Source organism: Equus caballus, chromosome 6 (assembly GCF_041296265.1).
Source record: "Equus caballus isolate H_3958 breed thoroughbred chromosome 6, TB-T2T, whole genome shotgun sequence".
NCBI lineage: Eukaryota > Metazoa > Chordata > Mammalia > Perissodactyla > Equidae > Equus > Equus caballus.
Window position 1 is genome coordinate 4,708,485 of NC_091689.1, and position 20,780 is coordinate 4,729,264.

At 34.2% G+C, this 20,780-nt stretch overlaps 2 protein-coding genes across 8 annotated transcripts in view; both read left to right on the plus strand.

The window, feature by feature from the left end:
* SPAG16 (sperm associated antigen 16) overlaps positions 1-14,987 on the plus strand; it is a 1,027,170-nt gene extending 1,012,183 nt beyond the window's left edge. For all 7 annotated transcript variants that reach the window (XM_070269235.1, XM_070269234.1, XM_070269236.1 and 4 more), the window contains one exon: positions 14,627-14,987. In XM_070269235.1, coding sequence (XP_070125336.1) covers positions 14,627-14,802 — 176 coding nt within the window. In that variant the 3' untranslated portion in view covers positions 14,803-14,987. The remainder of the gene's footprint in view (positions 1-14,626) is intronic.
* Positions 14,988-15,539: 552 nt separating this feature from the next.
* Positions 15,540-20,780, plus strand: part of VWC2L (von Willebrand factor C domain containing 2 like) — a 149,852-nt gene continuing 144,611 nt past the window's right edge. The window contains exons 1-2 of the mRNA NM_001433517.1: positions 15,540-16,259; positions 18,619-19,088. Of these exons, the coding sequence (NP_001420446.1) occupies positions 18,699-19,088 (390 nt within the window). The 5' untranslated portion in view covers positions 15,540-16,259; positions 18,619-18,698. The remainder of the gene's footprint in view (positions 16,260-18,618; positions 19,089-20,780) is intronic.

Here is a 20,780-nt window from a genome sequence, read left to right on the forward strand (position 1 = left end):
ATGGAAGCAGTCTGCCAATCTCTCGTCTTGAAATTAGATTAAGGACATTTTCATAAATTTCAGACGGCGTACAGGTAGCTCATCCCTGTCTCGGCTGAATGTTATAATACACTTTTCTTATAATTATGCCCTAATCTTGGCTGGCAGCCCCTGAAGGAAAGACGCGAGATTTGACTTTGCCTTGCCATGTCTTTTCTATCACCAGGTGGAAAAGCTTGGTTCAAGAATATCTAGAGTTGGGTAAAAAAAAATTATTTTTTCCCCTTTGATGAGGTCATTAAATAGGAAACATAAAAGGTAAGATATTGACTGGATTAAGTATACATTAGATGAAAATTAGTATTTTCAAGTCTAAGAAAAGAATAAAATATTTTTTCCCAAATTGCAAAATAGTTATCCAGTAATATAAGATGCTATTTGTATCAAGTAGGATCATTTAAGTCAAAATGTGCTTGTGTTTCATGTGCGAGGTTAAACATGATCCTACGTATCTTCAGAGGTGTGTATACATTTGATTGAAATTAGGAATAATTTGGACCCCTCACACTTTACAACACTTACAGCACGAACCTAAAAACAGGAAAATGTTATACGTGAGAGATATTGAAGATATTAATTCCTAAAAAAAAAAACATATCAAAGCTTTAGATTTGCTCTAAAAAAAAGTCTTAAAGGGCTAATATTGTGCTATTTTGAAGAGACTCCTAATTTAGAAGGTCCAAATTATGTCTAATTTTTTTTAATGGAATCTTTCTCCAGTCGTATGAAATGTACCACCAGGGCTGTGTAATCAATGTGAAGCAGATGGCGGAACAATTATCTGGTGTATTTGGGTACTACCATTGGGCAGTTCAGAGAGTGTGGGCCAGGAAATTCATTCTGTGTTTTCAATCTCCTTTCTGGTTATAATGGGTAGTGTTTTTAAATGAAAATCTCTGTATCATTTTAATTTCCATAATACAAGCTGCAACTACATATACAACTCTCTTTGCATTTTTTTTCCTTTTTTTTCAGTCTAGTTGGAGCTATACAGTGATTTTAGGAATCTAATTTTTGAGTTTTAGCTGTGATTATTTTGTAATATCAGCCTGGCTTAACACTGTCAACTCTTCGCTAGTATATAAATAACTGCTTCTAACACCAGTATACGTATTTTAGTATTTCATTTAAATACTTTAAATATTTAAAATCATATGGTATGGCTTGTAATTTAGAGGAGACACTATTTTTGAAAACTAATTCAGAATTATGTACAAGAGTTCAGACTTTAAAAAGCCATTTGAGGCACCTTCTTTTCAGCACATAGTAACATCATCTTAAATGATATGTATTTTATTTTTTTAATTACAATTGGAAATGATCTATTAATCTAAATTTGGTTTTAAGTTTGTTTTTTCTAACACGTTATGAGTGTTTTCAGTTATCAGTATCTGGCTCTATAGGTGTTAACATAATTAGACATATTGCATATGTGCCTAGTTCTAGAATACTTTGTACTTGTCTTTGATAATAATCAAACATTTTTTAGTTCTAAATATAAGAAATGATTACACAGTGATGATGTTCATCTTATGGTTTGACTAATATTTTTAAAACTTTATTATTTTTCAAGCATACATAATAATAGAGAAAACAGTATAATGAACCACATTTACCATCACCTACGTTCAAAATACCAAGATATTGTCAATTTTGTTTCATCAATCCCTTCCCCTCACATTTTCATATGTTTTGTTTTGAAGCAATTTCCAAAGAATGTGTTTTAAGTTTAAACACTGACTACAGCAAAAATAGTATAGTTTCCCAAGATAATGACTTCACAAAATAACCTTTATTTGGTTTTATATTTTTATACTTTGTTTCTGAAAATCATCTCTTTATTTTAGAAATAGTTGAAATAATAGATTTTTTCTATGCAGAACTCCACAGAACCACATCAAGATCTTTTGAATCTGTGCAAGCTTGTCACTAAAACTTAAAATATGTCCACCTGGATAAAAGAGCTTTTAAAAAGACAGTTTTCTCAATTTTTTTCTGGAAAATATTGAGATCATTAGGAAAACCTTATAAAAACTATGATGTATGTTTCTAATTTTAGAGATTATAACAATTTTATTCTCCACTTAATTTCACAAAGGAAATTCAATGTGACTCTCTGGGATGGTGTTTATTTTGGGGGTATAATCTGAGTATATGGATGCCACTCAGATATTAATACCTGTAGCATCTAGTTAATGCGAAAGAGGCCTGAGCTTATGAAATATTTTTTATTTCTGAACACAAACTGCTTGTCACATAGGTGTTCAGCTCTTTCTGTTCCTTTGCAACTGTAATTCCCACTTCACCCCCACTCTCCCCACAGTTTTCCTAGGGGTTTTTCTGCATTTTTATAGACTCATTGTAAATCAAGGGACCCTAAACATTGGCAATCTTTTTAACAAAATAATTGTGGCTGATTTCTTAAAGTCAGATGCAGTTTATTTGCATAGGATCCTTTTAGGAGTTAAGAGTATGGAATGAGATGGATTGCCAAATGGAAAAACAATGGAAAGTAAAGCATTGTTTCAATGGCCTAGAATGTGGCTTGTTTTTGTTTTCTTCTCTAATGCAAAAATTGGTTCTGGTTTTGCACACCTAAAATGACTATCTGAAGTAGATTTTTTTTCACATAAATTCTCCATTCCTCTTAAATAACAGCATCCTGATCTCCCTATGGGTGCACTCTCCCCGGTTCACTCTCCCCTGTGCACTCTCCCTTGATCTCTTTGTGCACTTTCAGTGATTGTAGTGGATACTCAATCCTGCTCTGGTCCATCACACCCTTCCACCTGCCAGCGATAGTAATTGGTTCAAGGATAAGCACATGACCCAAGCGAGCCAATGAGAGACAATTCTACCCTATGAAACTGCTGGGCAATAGAAATACTCTTTCCATTGGCCTTGAACTTGGGAGGCTATAAATCTGAAACTGCTGAGACCACCAGGTAGAGAGAGCCTGCCTGAGAGTGAATCCACCCTGAAGCAAGCACAGCTGAGAGACCACGAGAGACAGTGCTCTCATCTCATCACGCCAACCTCTTGGTCCAACTATTTCTGGAGTCCATCTACTTGTCTTTCTATGTTATGAATATATATTCTTAAACTATTTTTTCTCTTTGCCACTTTGAGTTGATTTCTTTCACTTGCAACTGAAATTATCCTAATATTCCATCTATTCAGACAAGTCAAATTCTATTTTTTTAAAAAATAATTGCAATGTCAATTTTGCCATTTCTATGACTCATGTACATATCTAAATCATTTGTCTCATTACTTTAATTCCAAGTATTCATCAGTGCCCTTAATCTCAAATTATCTCCTACCTTTTAGCAAAAGCCTATTTGATACAAGTGGAATGCCAGATTAAGAGGGTAGGGGTGAGAATGTGTCATGGCGAGAGACTGATAAAAGAACAAACTAATCACATGTTAGTTTAAATTTTCTCTGAGATACAAAGTCAGGTCATCAGAAAGCAATATATTAGAATATTACTTTAGATTTCCATAGAGATGCCTTCACAGAATTATGAGTGGACATAAATTTATTTAGCACTTCATGTAGCAGCCAAATTAGCTTAGCTTTCTGGCATAACTACTTTCCTTTCTCCCCAGGCTATAGAATAGAAAAGGTTTACAGACAATCTTGGGTTGGCATTCTTGCTCTAACACTAGCTCAGTTATCTTGAAGAAGTTACTTCTCTGTGATGCAATATTTTCATCTATGAAATGGAAATGATGATTTCTTCACATGTGATTGTAAGGATTACACAATATAATAGAAAATATTTAGGAAAAAATAAATAAATGGAAACAAGTGGTTTTATCAACCACGTCAATCATCTCGAAGGTAACATCAATTAGGTGTTAAGTCTGTGTATTTCCGCAGGTAATGAATTATGAAAGATTTGGAATTTAGGCTAATCTCTCTATGATTTCAGAGAGTTGAAAGATTATACTATCTTTAAACTAATATAGTCACTCTAAATTCATGCAAGAATTTCACACTGGACGTTCCAACCATTCTTTTCCTCTTTTTGGGGGGCGAGGGGGTGTCATCTTGGCTATAATTCTTTCAGCACATACTTGCATCTTTTTGACTATAACTATTAATGATGTAGTGATGCTGATTTATTACTTAACCACTTTCACCCAATGGACAATGTTGCCCTGAAGTAGGAAAGATGAAGTTCTAAAAATGAGAATGCAATTGTTGATAATTCACCACCTCAGGATTAACAGGAGCTGACAGTGTTTTCTTCCCCACAGACAAAACTCCACATTCAGAAAGGGGGATTCCTACAGAACGAAGTTAGTGCTGACACAAATGTCGATGAGAAAAACTCCCCAAATATTAGAACTCTGAATTTTAGTCTTAAAATGTAGTAAATTTTATAGTTTAAATAGTGAAAAATGAGAAATACTAAAGGCAGTCTTATTATTTTATAGGAATAAAAAATTAAAGTTTTAATTAAATTTTTGGTATAAAATATAAGCCTTCAAGTCCTTCCTCTACTCATGAACAATGGGGAAGAAAATATCACAATCTCTGATTTGCTCTGAACTACAACTTACCCTAGCTTATCTGATCCCCAGAACTGAACTGAAACTAGATTCCTCTAACATCAGCAAAAGCGTCTCTGAAATGTTTGCAAAGCTGCAGGTGCAGGGGTCTCTGAATAAATATTATTTCAACACTGATCAGCTGCATAGGTGAAGACCAAGTTAGGAAACAGGTCTACAAGGATTTCTTAATGAAAGCAGGTGGTTGTTGATATTCTAAATAGACTCAATAATTAGTTAGAACATTTTTAGGACTTTAGGTGCATCTCACAAGGGATGTCTATAATATTCAGAAGACAGCTCATGTAGGAAAGCACCTGTTCAAGAAGCTATTCATTCATGCTCTCCTAATAGGGGAAAATATTTTAAAAATTACATATAGTGAGCTCAATAGTTCTGTTCCTACCAAGGAAAGATTTTGCTTCTTGGATTAATTCACCTGCTAAAGTTTAGAAGTTTCTACAGTGTCAAAGAACTGCCTTCCTAAATAAGATATGGATTTCATGTGAAAGACAAAAAATAATTACTATATTTGTTTAAAATTTTATTTAGGGCAAACATAGAAATCATACACTGTGGAGCAAAATTCACTTGCTTCATAAATAATGTTCCATACCAAGTTTAAGTAATGGTAGATTTTATCTTCAACCTCTCAGTTTGTTGTATCCATTAAACAGATTATCTATTCTAAATAAAGTAAACATATCTGCTTGGCTAGAGTCTTAAGATTTTGAAGCTTTTTCTGCTCTCTCTATTGTCATTTTTATGGCATGAGTTTCTACTCAGAGAAATTTAAAATGCATTTATTTTTTAGCCTATATTTATACTTTCACACAAACTAATCTTTGTTCAAGCAGTACTACCTACAAGGCAAAAGTTAAGACTGTTCAGCAAGAGTATACACGGTAAAAAATACTGGAAAAGTTTATAAATTGTTACTAGCAATTAGGCAAGTTAAATTCCTAAGTAATTTTTTTTTCTGAAATGTATTGATCAGCAATAGGGTGCAAGATAAACTAAATCAAATTTCACATCTCCTTCAATGGTGTTTTTGAAATTCTGAGTAATGACTCAGGTTGAGCCATTAATGCAAATCCTCAAAACTTAAATAGTTTCTTGATACTTTTCATTGTGAGGCATCTTTTAAAGAAACAACAGATGCCTCTCCACATGCATTCTAAAAATCAATACAATTAATCAATAATGCTCTCCACAGGTAATAAATGCTGAGAAGCATTTCTGCCTATCTATATTGATCGAGAGAATTGCTTCAAATTGGTTCTGATGTGTATAAAAATCATTTCCTTATTGATCAAAGCCTCTCTTCTCTGATATGTTATTTCATATATGGGGTACAATTGTTTTAGACTTCATTCTTGTATATTTGTGATAAATTTCCTAGATCTGTGTATGAGACTACTTTGAATAAAATGTAAAATGGGTGTTTTTGTTTCTTTAGGGGAACATATAGCTCGAAATTTAATCAAAGCATGAATAATCATGAGAAATTACTGAAGCTGTTTTAATGAGAAATGTAATGATGTATTTCATTCATCTTTTCATTATTTGTAATAAGCGTAAAAGTTTTGAGTCTCCTTTTATTTCTTACAACAGAATTCTATTGATGCAGACGCATGCATTTAATCCAGATCAATGCTATTCATCATGGTATAAATGATAGAAAACTGCATAGTTTTAGTCAACTATTGACTTATAATATTGCTGAGAAACTATATTTTTGTAACATGATCAAATATATAAGTGAATTTTGTGGCTTTTTTGCTAATATATATGTTAAGGGAATAGACATAGAGTAATAAGAAAAGTAGGTTTTCTAAACTACTTTTCTGAACAATGATAAATTTACAGTTTCGATAGATATAACATTCAATGAGTCTCATTAAATAGGAGTTAATTCATCTTTGACTCAAACAATATGTGTACCCACAGTTGCCTTGACTAATAGTGGCTGCTAACTGATGGCTCATGGGTGAGTATTATTAGATCAATTAAGGACCTTCCCAAGAAGCTCAACCTGTAACTTTTGATACATTCATTAGTGTTGTGAATGATCCCCCCAATAACAAAAAAAAAACAATCAAAGATTCCTAACACAATTTGGTACACTTTATAACCTCATGTAGGTAAGACTACTTGTCTTCCTTATCTGAATGTTTTATTAAAAAATGGAATTGTTTTGGTCAGTGAATACACCACTGTGAAAAGTATTGCTAAACTAGTACCTTCTTAAAAGTTGATCACCAATTTTTACTTCATTAAAAGGTTTCATTCATCTCATGTTTTTTATTTGGAATTTCAGGGAATATGAATTGTCATATTGACAGTTGAGATCCCAATATGTCTACCTTAGATAATTTTCATTTCAATCTAGCAATTGAATTTTGTCTTTTTTTAATTCTGAAGGAACTTTTCACACAAAAGAAATTAAGTTGAAATCTTTCAACACAACAAGAACTGTTGCTCTTTTCATGAACAATCAGTGTAAGGAATTGGATGAAATATGTTCACTGTATTCAAATATTCTATGAGGGTGAGTCTGAGGGGATGTTAGTCAATGTTGAAAGCATAAGCATCAGAAGGACGATATATTCTGGTTTGTTTCCCCTAGAGCAAAAATGAAATGATAAATTTTTATAACATCTTAGTACAAAACACCTAAAACTGTAGAGATGTCTTTCTGCCCACTGGGGCACTGTTGAATACTGGGCACACTGGTTGGCCTCTTTGAGCTCTAAAAGAATAAAAGCTGCTTCCTAAGTCTCTCCCTTATTCCCAGGAAGCTAATTGTACAGTAAGATTCTCAGAGTCCATAAGTACCATTAGGGTATCCAAAGAAATGAAATTTTTGAAATATTTCTTGTACTTAAGTAGAAATTAATTTTAAAGTATTCCTAGGAGGAAGTATAGATTCAGCTGGAAACTGGAGCTACACACCCAAGAGATGTTTACTCTGACTCATGTTGCATTTTAGTAAGGGCAGCTTAATCACAGTGTGAGAGATGACATTAAGCCAATCAATAAAAATTCATCCAGAGGTATTAGGGCATGACGTAGAGGATAAGAACATGAGCTTTGGAGTCATATAGCCCTCAGATCCAGACCCCACTGCTTATAAGCTATGTGGCCTTGGAGAAGTTGCTTTTATCTCTCTAAGCTTCGTGTTCCTCCTCTGTGAAGCACGAAATGTGCTAGCATTAGAAATATAATGTGAACCATACATATAATTTTAAATTTTGGTAGCCACATTTTTTTTAATGGGTGAAATTAACTTTCAAATAATTTTAATTAATACAATATATACAAAATAGTATCATTGCAATATATAATCAATATAAAATGAATGAAATATTTTGCATTCTTTTTTTCATAAAAAGTCTTTAACAGCTGGTGAGCATTTTACAATTACAGCACATTTCGATTTGGACTAGCTGCATTTCAAGTTCTCAGTTAACAGCCACATGAGGGTCGTGACTGCTATAAAGGATGGTGCAGATATATATCTACCCCATGGGGTTGTTGTAAGGATATAATGAGATAATGTGTGTAGGGGGCTTAGAACAGTGCTTGGCAAATAATGACTATAAAATGTAGTTGCGAAAACCGTTACTGTTACCACTGAGTATTGTCTGCAACAGCCTGGGTGCTTAGCTGGGGGGAATGTAAAAATATATGACATGGCCCCTGTCCCTGAGCAATTACAAAATTAAGAAGGTAAGACAAATGCATAGTTGACTATAATTTATGGCATCTTATTACCACATGAATAGTATGAATAAAATGTAATAAATGCTCAGAAGAGGAAGATGTTCTCCACTGGATGCCAACTTGTTGATGAAAGTCACTTTGAAATGGAATTTAATAAATGGGTTGACTTTTCTTAGGAGGGTAAGGTAAGGGACCATGGAGACAGCTAAGGAAAATATTCCACCAGAGGGAATAATAGAAGCAACAATCCAAAGGTGGGGAAGTGAAAAATACATTCAAGACGTAATGGCGGATCATTTGGTGGAGAAAACAGGGTTCATGTAAGAGTGTACGTGGGTGAGTAAATGCAGATCTGTACTAGTGTGGTAGTCTTAAAAGTTATGCTGAGATACTAGAACATTATTCAGTGTCAGAAGGAAATAGTAAAAAGAGCACTGATTTGGGAGGCAAAGAATACAATTTTAACCAGGTTATACAATTGCCATGGAGATGTTTTCTTACCTTGGGCAAGTCACTTCCTCTCAGCTGCTTTATTTGTAAAATGAGATTGTTGGATCTAAAACAAAACCTGAGAATGTCAGAGTTGTAAAGGGTCTCTTTGTTTCTGCTGGGGTTTTTTTGTTGTTATTCTATTCACATTTATGGTATTTTAGAATGGGAGTGACGTAATTGAAGAAACATCTTAGGAATTAATATAGGTAGATTCAAAAGTAAAGAAATTATAATAGGGGGCCAGCACCGTGGCCAAGTGGTTGGGTTTGCATGCTCTGCTTTGGCAGCCCAGGGTTTTGCCAGTTCAGTTCACAGCTGGAAATGGGCAAATTATAGAAAAGTAGTAAAGAAGGATGGATAGAACCTGAGTTGAGGATGGAGAGGGAAGAAAGGTGAGGCATGAATGTCACTGTAGTTTGGAGTGTGGAAAATAGAGAAAATATAGTATTCAAAGTAGAAATGGAAGAACCAGGAACATAATTTAGCTGGAAATATGGGAAGGGCTGTAATATGGGTCTTTTTAGTTATCAGGTATGATTTTTAGTATGTACAATATATGCACTAGAATGTGTGTATTTAAGAATCAATGGATACATGAATGAAGAAGGACTCCTGCAAGAACATGGATGTTTTAGTTTCAGAGTTTCGCAAAGTAGTAAACTCAACACTGAATAAAAGAATTAGGAGATTAACATGAGCATTAGATTTAAGAGCCTATTTACCTAGGAAATTCAGTGTCATTCATAGACAAGCCCCAAAGTGTCACACTTAACTGAATCTTAATTTATGAAAGAAACTTTAAAGCCAGTAAATGAAGTAAGACTTTTTGAATAATAAAGATTTCAATCCAGGGGTCGGTCCTGTTGCCAAGTGGTTAAGTTCGTGCGCTTCGCTTCAGCGGCCCAGGGTTTTATCGGTTCAGACCCCGGGCGGGGACACTGCATCGCTTGTCAGGCCATGCTGAGGGGGCATCCCACATAGCACAGCCAGAAGGACCTACAACTAGAATATACAACTATGTACTGCGGGGGCGGGGGGGCTTTGGGGAGAAGAAGAAGAAGAAAAGAAAAAGAAGATTGGCAACAGATGTTAGCTCAGGTGACTATCGTTAAAAAATAAAATGATTTCAATTCAAATCCCAGTTTTATCTTCTCTGACTCTCATTCTTCATCAGCTAAAAAGGGCAAATATCTACCTCATAGGGTTGTATGCAGAACATGTGAGGTAACAGGTACCATGTGGAGCTATAGATGCTCAATAAATGACAGTAAATGATGACTACTATGAACTCATTCCGGTAGATCTGAAAGACAAAGAAATGGGCTCATATCCTTTCATAAGGGTCTTTGCACTTGTATTTATATCACACCACACCTCCTGCTACAACAAGTATGTATTAAGCACTGATTATGTCAAGTTTCATGATTAGTGTGAAAAACATGGCAATAATAGGCAACATGCAGAATTCTTAATCTTAAGAAGAATTTATCTAGGTTAGGAGGCAGGTAAGTGTTGAAAAGATCAAGATTACTCTTGGCTATTCCAGCCAGGTGCATACTCTCAAAATCAAATTGAATTTGTATCTCAAATTGGTTAAAAATTATTTAGTTTGAAAAAGTGCCAATATTTTATTTGCACATTTTATTATCATGAGATTGAGTTTCCAGTTTATAGTGGTTTTTCCAAAGTGATTACATACACTCAGATAAAATTTTACTACTTGATTTCCATGGGCTAATTCATTCTGTAAACTTCTTTAAGAGATTCCGTTGCTAATGATGCTTAAATTAGTAAGTACATTCAAATATTCAAGTTTTTATACCAAATCTGATCGAGACTACTTTGCTGAAGACATTATTAGACCTATTTTTTTAAGAAAATTGCTTTTTAAAGCAAAGTATAAGGAAATCATATCATCTTCAGTAAGTTGTAAGTGTATTTAGAACTAAAATTTGAGAGAATTACTAATTTTTAAAGGTTGATTGGCTCATTTAATAGCAGAGCAATACTTTGTGGGTAGGCAAAATTTGGTGCTTGTCTTCTAAGCCAAAAGAAGTTGGCAAATTCATCCAATAGAGTAAAATGGATAGCAACCCATGTTATCCTCATTCAAACTCCATTGGTCAATAAAAAAGACACCAGTTTAACAACAAGAAAATATTCTGAAGCCTTGGTAGATCAAAATAAGTATTGATTAAGTTTTTCAGAGATGTGTGAATGAAGAGATAGTCATAATCACTCGCTGTTGATACCGAGCTCTTTGTACCAAAGAAAAGCACTTACAAAATTATATCAATCTTCTCCCCAGACCGCTTATTTTCTTCCCATTCTGTGAAGAGTTCGGGCATCCTAATAACTTAAATGTTAGCAAAAGAAAAGAAGAAAGTCATTTTTACATAATGTTCAAATAATTATTTATATTTTATTTTAAAATACCTTTATGAATCAATTTGGCTATTTTTATTTTTAGATCAATGTTGATAAACTATACTTCTCTGTTTTTTAATCATATACTTTCAACCTATGAGTTATCTGTGGAATGTGTGTATTCATAATTTGATATAATTATTCTTCTTAAAATGCTATGCTAAATAACATTTTAATCCATTCAGGCTATTATATGTTACAAGATAATTATTTTGATTTTTTTGTTTTTATAAAATTTTAATAAAATATTAAAGTAGAAGTATAATTTATCATTTATTTTTATTTCACATTTTAAAGAGGCATATTTATTTTAACATGAACATTATTAGTGCAAGTTTTACAAAAATTCTCGTGGTACTATTTAAATTTTATTTCTAACACAATTTCATCCCATTGACCAAAGTTTTTTTGTTTATTTTTTGATTTTGTGAGAAAGATTCACCCTGAGCTAACACCTATTGAAAATCCTCCTCTTTTTTTTTTTTTGCTTGAGGAAGATTAGCCCTGAGCTAACATCTGTGCCAACCTTCCCCTACTTTGTACATAGTCTGCCTCCACAGCATGGCCGGTGGGTGGAGTAGGTCCACACGTGGGATCCGAACCCTCAAACCCTGGGCCACCGAAGCAGAGAACACGGAACTTTAACCACTCGGCTACCAGGCTGGCCCCTCCTTGACCAAGTTTTGATGTGGATAACTTTTCTATTCTTCCTAAATTTGTCATTAAGATTCTGACACTGGGATAACAAATGATTCACATTGTGGGTTATTTTTCATTGCCAATCACCAAGCTATTTAGAAAGATGTCCATGCGCGTGTCTGTAAATACTCTACTTTCTAGAGATGCCACCAATAATCATATTGTGGCATTTTTTTCTGGGTGATACCTCTCTCTCACACCAACTAGATACTCATGTAGCAATTGACACATCTGGTAAGTAATTTTGAAAATCTTCTAACCTAAAAGGAGTTCAGCATCTCTATTCCTAGCAAAACTAATTTTTAGATCAGATGCTATATGCCTTGTAATAATCCAATATGCTTTAAAGTTTAACATGATCCTAAATTTATACACCTTTTAGGAATTAGATATTATATGTAGTCTTGCAATCTTCTGAAAATGTGCTCAAGTAAACCTGAAAAACCTCACCACAAACTTGTTGACTCAAATCTGTTCTAGTAAAGACAAATTTTTGAAATACTTGAGGCATGGTGCTGCTGAATTATATAATCCTAACATAAAGCTCTAATATTATCATTTTCTCTATTTTATTCAACAAATTTTCAGAAATTATGAAGAACCTTCCTAAATATTTCCAATTATGAATTTTACAGATCTTACGTCAAAAAAAGATAATGGTTTAAAGTTAAAACCTTTCCATTTTCTTTATGGGCTTTGATTCTGTTTTGTTCAGTTTGGTTTCAAAAATAGAAAATAATATTTACCCCCTTCCTAGCTGTTGTATAAAGACTAGTAGAAAAGAGTTATCAGTGTGATTCTTAGGAAAGTCACAAACAGCAATTGCCTATAGAGCGAAGCTGGAAGTGAAATCTATATGTAATGCCTCTGTCAGCAAAGACTTAGAAGAGGGTTTATAATAAATATTCGCATCTGCTGCTTTGGACACTCTAATCCATCCTAAGGATCTTTGCTGTGTCAGGCTTTGTTCTAGATGAAGAAGCCCAGTAGTTATAAACGTTTGCAAATAGGCTGTATTTATCATGTTTAGCTTTACTTTTATAACTTTTCTCTGTTTTAAAGACATTCATGACAATTTGGGGTATAATTTGTGGTTAAATATTTCACTGTGACTTTTATGGTGATATCACTATAAACTTTTTATTATGAAACGGGCAAATTCTATTTTCACAACATATCACCTACTTAAAATCTGTCAAGAAGGCATCATTAATAACAGTGCTGTGCTGGATGTGAAAATGCAATGACTAAGAGCCCAGGCTCTGGATTCAAAGTGCTTATGATTAAAAGCCAGCTCTCTCTATACCTAGGGTGTCCTCCTAAGCTAGTTACTTAGCTTTTCCAAGCCTCTCTTTCTTCACCTATGTGATGGAGTTAATATTTTCTTTATCATTGGATTACTGTAAGGATTACATAGAATTATCCCCATCAGGTAGTAAATCTAGTATCTAGCATGCTGAAAGAGTTTAATGAATTTTAAATGTTATTACTGGGATGATAGTATGCTTTCTAAGTATGGTTAGATAATTCCATGGATAATACTAATCTTATACTTATTTACCCCATTTATTGAGCAAATGTAAGTATATTCTATTGCTTTTACTTACCTCCAAATTCCCTGATAGTTTGCTACTGGACATCTTTAATGAAAGTATTAGTTAGAATTGGACTGCTGATTTGCTTTTCACTTTAAGGAGACTATTCAAAAGTATATGCTATAGGGGCCGGCCTGGTGGCTCAGTGGTTAAGTGCGCACGTTCTGCTTCAGCAGCCTGTGGTTTGCAGGTTCTGATCCCAGGTGCAGACGGCACTGCTTGGCAAGCCATGCAGTGATAGGCATCCCACATATAAAGTAGAGGAAGATGGGCATGGATGTTAGCTCAGGGCCAGTCTTCCTCAGCAAAAAGAGGAGGATTGGCAGCAGATGTTAGCTCAGGGCTAATCCACCTCAAAAAAAAATACTTCAAAAAATATGTATGCTATAAAAATTATGAGAATACTCTATGCTGTATTTAGCTCTCTTATGTAACACAAATTTAGTTGAACAGAATTTTGAATTTTAAATTAGAGTAAAAAACCTAAATGAGGTATTTTCACTTCAACTCTAAAAAAATTTGTTGAGTTCATCAGTGTCACAATTTTTAAAGCATAAACGTGTATTATTATAGTTTTAATTAAAGATGTATCATAATTATAATAAACAAGTTTAAAATATAATACAAATGTTAAAATATAAATTATCCATGTGTGTATATATATATATATATACATCTTTGCCATAGATAAATTTTAAAGTCTACACTTTTTAACACTTTTTCACATATAATTCACTTGAAAAGGAAAACTGTATTACTCAGTTCCTCTCAATCTCATCCTATCAAAATTGTTTATTAATCCCAAACATAAGGAGACTAGTAGGGCATTTGATGACCTTTACACATAAAGTAGGTAAAACATTAGGTTTTACCTTGTTATTTTAAAATTTTATAATCTAATCGTTGACATGTCTTAATTCAGACTGGAATTATTTCCTATATAGACAGGAGTTAATTCATATTTAATGATTGACATCTAATATAAAACAAGTTTATTGAATTACAATGGTAACAAAGTGTATATTTCATTGCTCATAGACTGTGACTGCTTGAAATAAAACTTTAACACTCTCTCTTTCTCTCTCTCAGGTCGAGTTTTAGCTCAGGCGAGTGGCAATGGAGTTATCCACTTGCTGGATCTTAAATCAGGGCAGATTCACAAATTGATGGGCCACGAGAGTGAGGCTCACACAGTCGTGTTTTCTCAGGATGGAGAGAGTCTATTTTCCGGAGGCTCCGATGGCACTGTTCGAACGTGGTCTTGACGGTCAGCATACCCACTGCAGACGGCATTCCCTTTAAGGCTTGAAATGCCTCGTATAGTCCCAAACAAGTAAATATCTGGTTAAATATGCCAGAAGGTAACATTTACAATTTGCTTTAAAACATGCGTTGGACATATATTTTAGTGCTCGTACTGTTACCAATAAAAATAATAACTTTTTGCTCATTCATTTGTGTCTGGGTCTTTTTTCTTTCTCATTTTGGTAAGAATTTAGAGACAGAGCATCTTTGCTAGGGATTTAGAAGAAACAGCTTACAATGACGCCTAATGACAGACTAGATGAATTACAGGAGATTGATTTGGATGTTAGAGAACAAACTGCAGGAGAGCTGGGCTACTTTTTTAAAAAATCAAATCCAAGCTGCAGAAAGATCCAAAGTTTAATCACGTAGCACGGGGAAAGTCTTTTTGCAACCAAGGGGTCAAATAAAATCAGGGAACATACATTTTCACTGATTCTTCGACAATGATCATGCTTTATCTATTAATAATCAGAGACTGCAGATGGCTTAAACCTCAATGCAAGGCTCTTCCGGAACTTTCATTATCTGCAGCCCATCCAAGAATGCATTAGGTACAATTACAATGTTTTTTATTTTTTTAATTGTAATTTCAATGCTAAGAAGTATCTCGGACGTAAAACGCCTTTCCCCCTAATGCACGCAGCCTCTGTATAAAGCGCAACTGCTTAAGAGAATACTCTAGCCTGTTCCAAAGAAGCAGCTCAGGGTTTCGACCGAACTGGGCTCAGAAGCCAGCTGTTGGCGCTGTCCGTGGTGCTGAGGAATTCCCGGCTGCCAGCAGAATGAGCTCCAAATCAGCAGTCTGCGAACTGCTCTCAGCGATGCAGAAACCCAGCTAAAGTTGCTCCTTTCCTTCACGTCCACAGTTAGTATTTTCTGGTGTGTGAGAGGGGATTCAAGCAACACATTGTGGATGATGCTGATGGTATTGCTGGCGGAGCGGGGTTTAAGCTACAGCATGCTGTTGCTGTTTGTGATCCTCAGAGCCTAGCCAAATCACCTCTACTGCCGTAGCAAATACTGTGTAAGTGAACTCATGTGTGGAGGAGGCGTAATCAGCCGGGAAATTTCATAGAAGGATCTGGGAAAATGCTAAAAATAAGTTCAACATGATTCTGCTACTGGGATCTGGATTTCTACAGAACCAGCATTGCTGCTTGCTTTGAATTCTGAAGACGGGTCCAAAGCATATTTCTTATGTGTGTCTGCTGTGTTTCTCTCTGGAAGGGCGGGAGACTGCTTCTTGACTGTGTTTTGAAATGGGAGGTAGAAAGAATGGATTGTCTTTAATTCAAGCCTGAAAATGTATTCTTTGGATAGTTAAAGAGGAACTGTTTCCTTAAAACATACCTGATCTTTTAGTTCATATTGGTCTATGACCCCCACCACCACCGTTAACCTCCAGAGTGATTAGGTAAGTGTATCTTATGACATGAGTTATATTTGTTTTCTCAAAGAAATAGATGCAGTCATTTTAAATCATATGTACCAATATGGGGAGGGGGAACTTTAGCTGGGAAGTGATTCTCAGTTTAGCAATGTTTGCTTACTTATTAAAAACCTTCAGATAAACATTTTATTTTATTTCATTTCTCTAATGTTTCTTCTCTTAAATAAATACTGTCTTAAACTGCACTAGAGCAGCTCAACATGAAGAGGTATTTTTTTTAATTGCCTAAGAACTTTGTTGTATTAACAAGAAAACCTTGTTTTCTCCATGCACATTTTAAAAGGTATTTCATATAATAAAAGCATGTTTAATGTTTATATAAAGTGGATATTACACTCTTATTTTTACCTTTAAGTTAACGATTACCATAACCTGACTCATTAATGCCTACCTGTAGCTTGCAAAGAGATCATTTTGTGTCTGTGTCCTTTTGAAGCAGAATGACATATGTATTCTATATGGCTTATCCTGCATGTATTGACAGATACGACTGGAATACTATAAGGAAGCACCATAGCTCCTTTTTCTTCCAAGATAAACTTTCTAAATATGTGAGAGATGTACAAATTCGTGCCTTAATTAGTAAAATTTTTTATGCTTTTTCAGAAGCTTCTGTTTGTGGCCTCTCTAGTAATTTAAGAGAAAAAAATGCTTTGCCAAAGGAAGCTTCTGGCTTCTCAGGCAGAATTATAGGTTTGCATTTTTTAATTCTATCATGACTCATTATTTTTGACATATTTTAAAGGAAACCCATCTCCTTTATCATTATGTACCCAAAAGGAATTCTAATATCACAGAGCAGTTTTCTCTTGAAGGAGGGCATGAATATACTACCTTCCATTTTACTCTTACTGGATTTGCATATCTAACTTAAAATGCAAATACAATATAATAGTTCATGAAGTTTCCTAATGGCATCTTTATCTTTTTAAAGATTATCATGTGTATGTGTTAGACTGAAAAGAAACAGTTTATCATTGCTTTTACTATAATCTGAAAATAAACCAATGAATAATATTTATAAATGATCTGAAGATGTCCTATAAGCAATATTATGGATAAAGGCATAAAGCCAATAGCACTTAAATAGGTAAATTAACTATTTGACAACACTTTTCCTTATCTATTACTCCATAAAGTCACACAGTTTCCCCAGAGCCTTTGTATGAGTTAGTCACTCTAAACATTTAAACAAGAGCCCACTACCAACACTCCACACCAAGCACTAATACCAAGTGAAGTTTATGAGTCAATGCCATCAGATTAATAGACATATTTTCTATGATTGGCAACACCTCATTACTATTTTAAGAAACTTCAATAAATGATTTAAACAGGTATTTTTTGTGCAAATTGGCTAAATGCAAATATCTTTGGTATGGCACAAAAGAGTTAACTTTTCAAGACTGTGTGAATGGTATTTATTTTATGTTGAAGCAATTAATTCAAATAGTATTACATGAGTACTAGATTCAAGTTGCTGTAAAAAACAAAAAAAGTTCACAGATACTTCTTTCCTGCCCACTAGGAGCTTACTTCCTGAGTAAAATAAAGGTGAGGACAATAGTGCAAATAAACTTATTTTTAATAAATCCTTTGCAATACATGTTCTCTTGTATTTATTACTTAAAATTTTTCTTTCTCTTATTCACTGTGGAATAGTGTTTATAAATAGTTTTTATAAATAGTGCTATTTTTTTCTTAGCTGTGTTTCAAAATTCAGATTCATGTTCACTGAAACAAGTAACCCATATTGAGACTATTGTTATTCACCAATTATGGGCATAAAGATCCTTTATACTAGCTCCATCCCAATTATAATTTACATTCAATTGTTGATTTCTTCTCTTTCTTTTAGAAGTAGAATTTTTTGCTCACTAATCTCTTGCGTTTTTATACAGATGATTGTAATATATATACATTCCATCACTGACTGGTCCAGCTTAAAGAATAATAGGGAATATGAATTCAAATGTTCTTGAGTTATTTGTAAGTAACTACTTGTAAAATCACCTTTTGAGGCCCAGTAAAACTAGTTCTTACAAGTTAGACAAAGCCAGACCTTTGAAATTTAGAAGAGAAAATCAAGCTGAAGGATCCTAGGTGAAATAATCCAGAAAGGATAAATTTTAAAGCATATATTACCAAGGATAAACTCTCCAAACTGCATTATAAAGTGTAGATAGTTGCATGAACTTAGTCTATTTGAGGTCTTAGTATCTTCCAAATAGACTCCAAATAAGCAAGTTAAGAACGTGAGCTTAAGTGAATCTATATTCTCTTTGTATATACAAACTTATTCTTTTTAAATATTTATTTTCAGCCTACCCCTTTTGTATTCCCATGGAAGGAGCTGAGTGTATTTACTATTAGGAGCACATCCAGAAGCCTTTGAGGAGGGGGATGGCTCTTCATATTCATGAAGCTTGCATACTTCTGTTGGTCATCCCTGGATTGGTTACCTCTGCTGCCATCAGTCATGAAGACTACCCTGCTGATGAAGGTGACCAGATCTCCAGTAATGACAATCTGATTTTTGATGACTATCGAGGGAAAGGGTGTGTGGATGACAGCGGCTTTGTATACAAGTTGGGAGAACGATTTTTCCCAGGACATTCCAACTGTCCATGTGTCTGTGCTCTGGATGGACCTGTTTGCGACCAGCCAGAATGTCCTAAAATTCACCCAAAGTGTACTAAAGTGGAACACAATGGATGCTGTCCTGAGTGCAAAGAAGTGAAAAACTTTTGTGAATATCATGGGAAGAATTACAAAATCTTGGAGGAATTCAAGGTATGAGTTACCCTTTGTATTTATTGAATAGTAACTTTTCACACCACATATTTAGAAAATTAATGTTAGAAAAATTAAATGTTAGAAAAACAGACTTTTAAATTTCCCTTTAATTTACAACAATATGATTCCAGTTAGCATAAGTACCACTGTGGTCAACAAATATACAATTGGTTTTTTGATCAATATCTGTAGGGTTTCATGATAACAATTACTTTAGAAGTATTTAGGGCATGCTTAAAATCTTTTAGTTTTTGCCCTTAAACATTTCTTCTGTGTTATTACAAAATACGTTTTCTGAGGGAGACAATTTTGTTTGAGGCTATGCGTCTATTAAGTTACTGTTTAAATTTTGAGATTTTTTTTGGTGGCTTATTAGCCTGTATTTAGAGTCATTTAACTATAGTCTAAAATCACCTTTTTAGGCTGTAGAAATGGAAGTGTAAGTTCTACAGAGACATACTTCTGAGTTGTGGTCTTTATATTAAGAATATGCATTGGACCTACTTGTTGTAAAGCACGGTCCCCATTCTCTCCTTTGCTGGTTAGCCTTTTTTACCTACAAGACCCAAGAGAGTATTTAGAGTCATTTAACTATAGTCTAAAATCACCTTTTTAGCTGTAGAAATGGAAATGTAAGTTCTACAGAGACATACTTCTGAGTTGTGGTCTTTATATTAAGAATATGCATTGGACTACTTGTTGTAAAACATGGTCCCCATTCTCTCCTTTGCTGGTTAGCCTTTTTTACTTACAAGACCCAAGAGAGAACTGAATTTTTATCATAGTCCATTGTAAAAGGTAGCAAAAAAAAGACTGTAATTTTTTCAGCCTCTATGGTATTTCTTAGTCTTTCTCTTATGCTTGTGTCATATTTTCAAGTAACTTGGAGTTCATTTTTATCTCTTCTTGGAGTCTCTTTTCTCCAATGGCTAGTTTTAATTAGGGTTTCCTACAAGCCAGATCTGAACCCTGAGGGTATAAATTAATATGTCAAAATGTCCTCCTTAAATGTAATGGCAGTTTGTTCCTTGGAGTATCTGTCATACTGATGACTTGATATAAAAGGTTTTCATTTCATCTAAGTTCTGTGATAAGGTGCTCAGAACCTTATAGGCAAAAGGAGATACAGCTAGTTTTCAGTGTGACTGTTTATGTTTGAGAGAAGAATGTTTGGTTATTAGCACTGACCCGACTTCCTTGGCCACAAGAGTCACATGGTGGATGAAGTCAATATGTGGAAAAAAAGATTTTAACTGATAACGACCAGAGTATTCTGTGATTAGCATTTCATTGCATTCAGCCAATACCACGTTCTGGGTTCAAACCAGTTCTAATTTACCCAAAATTACCCAGTCATTTTAACTAGGTTTCTTAGCACATGAGAGAAATTTTAGTGACAATTATCACATTCAACTTTCTTATACCGTCATGCACCGCATAACAACGTTTTGGTCAACGATGGACAGCATATACAATGGTAATCCTATATGATTAGGGTCATATAGCCTAGGTGTGTAGTAGGCTATACCATCTAGGTTTGTGGAAGTACACTCTATGACGTTCACACAGTGACGAAATCACCTAACAATGCATTTCTCTGAACGTATCCCTGTTGTTGAGCAATTCATGGCTGGCTGTATGTAAATATTATTCTAGACTTTTCTCTTTTATGTATTATAATACCTTCTT